This window comes from Notothenia coriiceps, unplaced genomic scaffold (genome assembly GCF_000735185.1).
Source record: "Notothenia coriiceps isolate Sejong01 unplaced genomic scaffold, NC01 NC01_scaffold00026442, whole genome shotgun sequence".
Taxonomy (NCBI): Eukaryota; Metazoa; Chordata; class Actinopteri; order Perciformes; family Nototheniidae; genus Notothenia; species Notothenia coriiceps.
Window position 1 is genome coordinate 214,857 of NW_011359143.1, and position 7,040 is coordinate 221,896.

Below are 7,040 nucleotides of genomic sequence, written 5' to 3' on the forward strand. Positions count from 1 at the left end.
GATGATGCAGATTTTTGGCATGTTAGCTTGGTTTACTGTATAAAAGGTCACAACACCAAGGTAACATCAAAGTCTACAGTAAAACTGTTTCACACTCATGTTTACTTTGTGCTTAAATTGACATTTTGATCCACTATGAACTCATTAGTACGTTCGACTGCAGCCTTTTTCATTCAAGGACAAAGCAAGTTAAAGGTCCCATGTCACGGCCATTTCTACTGATCATAATTCCATTGTTGAGGTCGACTAAAATAGATTTATATTGTGCAATTTTCCAAACTCACATTGGTTTCTCATACAGCATCTCTGTAAAGTATGTGTATTCACTCTCTGTCCTAAACGGCTTGTTGGAGCTCCTCTGCCCCCCCCCTCCCAGTGAGCCCAGTGGCCGTTGGCGAGACAGCGAAACCCAGCCCGAAACACACACACACACACACACCCGCAGCCTGGCTGGGAGTTTGTGTGTGTGCTCAAGCTGAGTTCCGTGGTGTCTCGCTGTCTCGCCGACCCCACACCAGTGAGCCAGCTCACACTGTCCGCTCCTCGCAGCAGCGAGCCTCGCAACGTCCCGCCGAGTGTGTGTGTGCCAGGAAGTCCGTGGATTGGTCCAAACGTAACGGCTCCATTACGTCACTATACCCAAGAAGAAAACAATGGAAAAAGATAAATGTCCAACGAGGCGTTCTGGGGCAGCATAGACGGGTATTTTCTGTGTTAGAGTTTTACTCGCTACAGGGTGTACTTTGAGGGTGTGTGACTCTGCAGACCGTTTACAAGCATAAAAACCTTCATAACACACAAGGGGACGGGTAATAACCAGAAAAGCATGACATGGGACCTTTAAACTAATTGTTATGAAAAATGCTTTTTATTTTATTTATGGGGTTTGATGTCATTATTAGCATTCTTTTTTCTTTTTTTTTGAACCTCTTGAAAACCCAATATAAGGTTGTCCTCAAATGCACCGTGCGTGTTCATTTAGGGTTCTTGCAATTCAAGTTTTACATCTCAGCACATCATCCTCACATAAATATCAGTAGCATATTTGCACATCATGTTCTTCTTTGAGTGTGTCCCAGATATAAAACGTTCACCTTCTGGTAGACGTGTGTGATGATGTGATGAGTTGTGTCTCGTCTGTGTCTAGTGAGTCAGGTCAGTCAGACGTTCAAATGCTGTAACTACATGAATATCACCACAGCCTGTGCCATCACTACTTTGTTCTGGGACACAGATACACACACATGTCTCCTAATGCGAGACATTCCCATCACACACACACACACACACACCGCCAGCCCAGCCTCTGTTTTAACAGCATGAATAATCTGGCATGGTATCACACAAGTACATTTAATCAAGGTATCAATTTAAGTACAATTACAAAACAGTTGTAAATAATGAATCCATATTGTACAATTGTTGTGAGTAAAAAACAAATTGCAATAATCCATCCATAATCCAGTTACTATGCGACTCTATCCTGTGCAGGTCAATGGGAATTGGAACTGTCCTTTGATTTCAGATAGAAGTACCCAAAAGCATCTTCAAATGTTGTCAGAAAACATCTATTTTGCAAACAGCATGGTGTTCAGATCGTGTACAAACTAAACTCCATCAATGCATGTTCAAACTGCCTTTACTGCATAAACACTGTCAATAATTAAATCAGTGCAGCTTTCACTAGAGACTAGAGAAATACAAAGTCTGTGCAGTTTCGCTTAGATTTGTACAATTCCATCAAGTAAGAAACCAGAGATACAAGAAGGTAAACAAAACGCTGATGTTAAAGGCCTTCCATCTTCCACATTGTCCCGTCCTTTAAGACACATTTTACACAGGTGTGTGCGTGGTGGTGTTGTGACAAAGTGTTGGTGACATATACACATTATCTATTTATATTCGAAAAAAATATTTTGCCATGGTTATTCAAATGGTCCAAAGCTGAAGATACTCAAAAGTCATGCTTACCAGGGCTATTGTACATGTTATCAAGTTCATCAAAGGAACAGAAAACCCCTCATCACTTCATATGAATGTTAGTATCCATCATATCTGCCTAACTTCAAATAAAAGTAAATATTTCCTGAGTCGAATAAATTAATAGTCTACGCAAATGTTTGCAAACCCCTAGAACAGGGGTGTCAAACTCAAGGCCTGGGGGCCAAATCCGGCCCGCGACTTCATTTTATGTGGCCCCATGAGTTTGACACCCCTGTTCTAGGGGTTTGCAAACATTTGCGTAGACTATTNTGTTCGCGAGAAGCGCTACAAATCCCTTTTGTTCTTCCAACATACAGGGTGCACCCTCGCTCGCACAGACAATAAGTTTGATCCTCGGTTTTTTTTTTTCTTTAGCAGACTCCTAAAAGACGGGAATAAATCCTCTCCTCTTGGTTGTCCCTTTCACTTGGCAAACAGCCAACGCTTCTCTCACGCCCAGTGTGTCACTGCGCATACCTGGCATTATACTGCGCACGAGACTACCGATGGCCTAACGTCTGGCTTGACCATCTTAACAGCAGAGAAACAGTATGTCCCGGCGCTTCTACTCCTCTCTAATCTTGTGTTTTCCCCTCGCGCTTCGTTTGCCATCATCGCTGCTACGACCTCGTCGCAGTTCCTTCTGCTGACAGCGGCCCTGTCTCTTTCTTCGTCTCGCACCTTACTCCTTCGCTCTTTATCTCTCGCCACGCTCTCACACAGCTCTCACCTCTGCGCACATCAGCATGAATGCTTTTGGCATACTCGCCTCAGTTCAACTGCAAATGTGTCTCGGGAGCATATGCCGTCACCGGAAGAGCCTATATGGCTCGCGAGGCATAGGTTCCCGACGTGAACTTTAGCCCATCACAACGTTCGCCTGGGATTGGTCCGTGATCGGAACCGGGCTGCTCGTGATGGCTACCTGGCGGCATCCAAGTCGCTACGGCAACAGCTGCGGGGCGCAGCGGCACACCTCCCTTTCTGCCTTCAGTGCCTCTCTCCGGGCCTAGAGTCTTCCACGCCGTTTTCCGGGAAGAAATAGTCAAAGCCGTCGGTGCAGCAGTAGGCAAGACGGAAGACTTTTAACCGAAAAACCGTTTGCACGACCACATATGGTACCATTCCTCCCATCTGCAGTTCCTTGCAAGGATGCTCATCCGAGGTCCGTATGCCCCAGCGCAACCGCAGCTTTGCACTCACTCGCGCCAGGAACCACGTGGCAGATAATCCTTGCCAACCTCCCCCCCCCACCCCAAGTACGCCAACACAGTTAGCAGCGGCCCGTATCTACTCACTCAGACTCACTTGAGGCTTCTTTTTTTTTTTTCATTCACGGATGCTGCCACCGTGGTTTCCTGGGCGGGCTTTCTTCATGGAGAAAGAGAAGTTCATGTAAAGAAAATTTTGGAAAAAAAAAAAAAATAGAAGACAGTCTAATCACCCAACCAAGCACATCAGCATCTATGTCTCACGTGGCGTACAATTAAACTGCTAATTAAGCTAGTCTATATCATGTGTCATGTTTCAGTATTTAACCTAAGCAAACATTATTTGCATGCTGCTCCATCATTGCACTTCATATATTTGGGTTTCAAGCTCATAATGGCTTATGTTAAAGCAGGGTATGATATTCGTGCATCAATCCCTGTACTCATGCTAACAGCTGCATTACATTGTCTACATCTCCCTCTTCGCCCGGACATCGGCTCGTGCCGGCAATCCAAGATCTCTCCAGTTTACCTATGGTAAACATGCATATAACTGGTGGTGGTGTCTTAATAGCATTTCAGGGCTTTGTTCAGGGTAGGTGCAGCAACCCTGCCGCCAATCAAGGTATTTCTTCCTCATCCCTACAACAACTTGGACGGTGGTCCTCCTCTGCCTTCACATCCTACATTCACCCGGACATCAGCGCCGTGCGGCCATCCAAAAATCTCTAAACTGTTATTTATGCATTTTAGCGGTAGTGTTCACCTGTGTTAATGTTTAACCCTGCATCGCAGGTCATCGACCATCGTGTCGGCAACGTTTAGTGGTAGTGTTCACGTAAGCCCGGCACTGATTCCGGCTGTCGGCTCTCGGGTCAAGCATCCTATGATGTACAGTAAGCCCGGCAGCGATTCCGGCCGTTTAGTGGTAGTGTTCTCGTAAATCCGGCGCTGATTCCGGCCGTCGACCTTCGAGTCAGCATCTTATGATGTACAGTAAGCCCGGCAGTGATTCCGGCCGATTGTTTAATCCACATGTTAATCTCTCATTTCATCCATAGATCACCGCAGTCAGCCCACAAGGTAAGAAACTCATTACATCTTAGTATGTCATACTTCACTTCTTTGGGGGTTTCTTCGGAGCGGTTCTTCCCCTCCTGAATGATAATCCTGCAAACCGGGGCCTAATCGCCAAACACCATTCCATTCTTCTGTCTCAATTCTGGCAATCATTAATTCATTCATATTACGTGTCCCAGTAATAAATATGTATTTCATACATCAACGTCTCTCCTGATTGAACTACTGTAGTGTTTACATAACACCCTTTAGACCTTGACATATTTAGACCCTCAAATACAGCATACCCCTGAACTCTTTTTGCATGTATGAAGCATTTTCCTTACAAGAAACCCGTCATCATATCATGTTACAAATGATATTGTTGTATTTGATTGTTTTCTAACTAAAAATTGTTGTACTTAACCAGCTTGGGTTTCATGGCCAATATAAACAGGTGCCTCCATTTCTTATTCCAAAAGATTGTCATCAATATTCTGGGTGATTAGTGCTTCACCCTACTTTCAGTGACATCTTTGGCAAACAAGAAAACCTGTTGAACACCATCTGATATGAGCAGATTGTTCATCTGCAGCTCGGGTTTCCTGACTGTCCCCTTCCAGATACAGCTGGACTCCAGCTCTGCTCTATTTTTGCCAGGCTGACACACACCTGCTTCTGGTTTTCACACACATGCTGCATCAGTGATGATCACTGGCAGGTCGGTCTGCTCATCCTCCCAAGGAAACGTCCACAACAGAGAGAGGCTGGATCCACTCATGAGTAAAAATGAAGGCTTTTATTTCAAAGCCTAATCCTTTTTTCAGGAATTCGTCAGTCGAAACTTCAAAGATGCAGATGACCAAATGCTCCAAAAATGTTACTGTTTGGTGGGCAAAAAGGAAAACCCTCGTGAGTTTAATGTTTTAAAAATTAATGTGAATCTCATGTTGGCGGTTTGGAAAGTTAGAGTGGAACTAAGCAGTTCTCCATGCACACTGAAAGTCTCTATAAAACATAAAACACCTGTTAGATTGTCCAAATCCTGTCTCGTCCCATGCAAGAATGTTAGATCCCTTTTAGGAAAATTCTCCCTTTTTTTAAAAATCCAAATAGTCGGGGCATTCTGAACAGGAACGTTTCTCTGTGCTGTAAGTGATATTCAATCTAACCAGTAGTGGGGAAAAACAAGTAAAGATGGTCCATGCATCTCTAAATGGTGTATCCTCTTGGGAGCAAGAATGTCCAATCCGTCTATCTGCAAGGGCTATCCGTCTATTATATTTTATTTCTATTGTATAGAATATTTATCCAATAGAATTAAAATGAGAGTAAAAGGGACATTTAAAGGTTTCCTGAGGTCATAGGTTAAGCTAACAAATGCACCATTGTGAGCTGTGAGAGCCCAGGGACTACTGCTCTTCTAGTACAACTGCTACTGCTTTAGAGGAGTTGAACAAAGCCTTTTTATTCAGAAAGCAACAGGGACATCCCCTGAAGCTAATAGTTGTAATGAATTGGTTCTTATTTTTCTTGAAGCTAAGGTTCAATACTTGGATGCTCTATTGATTTGAAAGAGAATGCATAAGTCTTTAATCTTGTTTCTGTGATTTATCGTGGTGGTAATAGAGGAAATATTTACCAACTGCTGAGGCTTTTTTGGCCAGATGATTTCAAGATGATCTGTTAGCTAACATCATTCATTGGACCATGCTGTTTGTTTAAAATTAAGGGTGGTTTTCACTATAAGTAATGTTTATTTTTTGGACGGAAACTATAATTTACATTTTTTTACCATTTTCAATCTAAATTTACTTTAAAATAAAAACATCTATATTGATTCTGACTGTTCTACATCCAACTCACAGGTTTATTATTGCTTTGAGAAAAAAGATTAATTTACCCCTTTTAGAAGTGAAGATATAGTCATTTGTTCTGGGCATGTCATTTTCGAGCCTGAGACCTGAAAATCAGGCTCAGGGCTTAACAGGTTAAATAGACGTTTAATTCTTAATATAAATAGATTTTGGCTTGGATTTGGGTTGGCCATACATCAGATTCAGACGGCTCTGATCTCAGTGACACACAGACTTAAACTCAAAGTTTTATTGTTGCATGTTTGAATCCCGTCAAACAGGAAATAACTACCAGATCCATGTGGTGAGGAGTGAAAACATTACAAGCAGTGATGGCCGCATACCTCTTCTGATGCTGGGTGCTGTAACAGCTGGAGGCCTAGCGTTAGCATCAAGTGTCATCATCTGTCTTTCCTTTTACATCACATAATGTGTCAAACTTTGATCTCAACAGTTCTCTTAGCAGATCCAATTACATTCCCCCTGTGTTCTTACAGCGATGAGCTTTGACAGCTGATTTGAGCAGGTTTAGGGGTTGCAGTCCTTTTAGTCAGCAATGCATGCATATCAAAAGAGACTTTAAATTGGTATAGATGAGTTAAGGTGTCTTTGTTACTGGGCAGTTTAATAAAAAACAAAGCATTTGAAACAACAAGAGTTTGGTGCAAGCTTACCTTGATATAGTTTATTCTAGGGCAGGGGGGTCAAACTCAATTTCATCACGGGCCACATCAGCATTACGGTTGCACTCAAAGGGCCAGTTGTAACTTTAAGACTATATAAAAATACATATACAAATATTTAATATATATAAAATAATGTATTATATTACAATATTGCCTCTGCATTGGATTATTATGGGATAGGGTAATAACTTCATCATTAACTACATCTGAAAGCAGAAGTCTAGGGCAAATAATTGCAAGTCTCT

At 42.5% G+C, this 7,040-nt stretch overlaps 1 protein-coding gene across 1 annotated transcript in view; it reads right to left on the reverse strand.

The window, feature by feature from the left end:
• Positions 1-3,312: 3,312 nt before the first annotated feature.
• LOC104957189 (jagged canonical Notch ligand 2) overlaps positions 3,313-7,040 on the reverse strand; it is a 71,725-nt gene continuing 67,997 nt past the window's right edge. The window contains exon 27 of the mRNA XM_010784799.1: positions 3,313-3,354. Within this exon, the coding sequence (XP_010783101.1) occupies positions 3,313-3,354 (42 nt within the window). The remainder of the gene's footprint in view (positions 3,355-7,040) is intronic.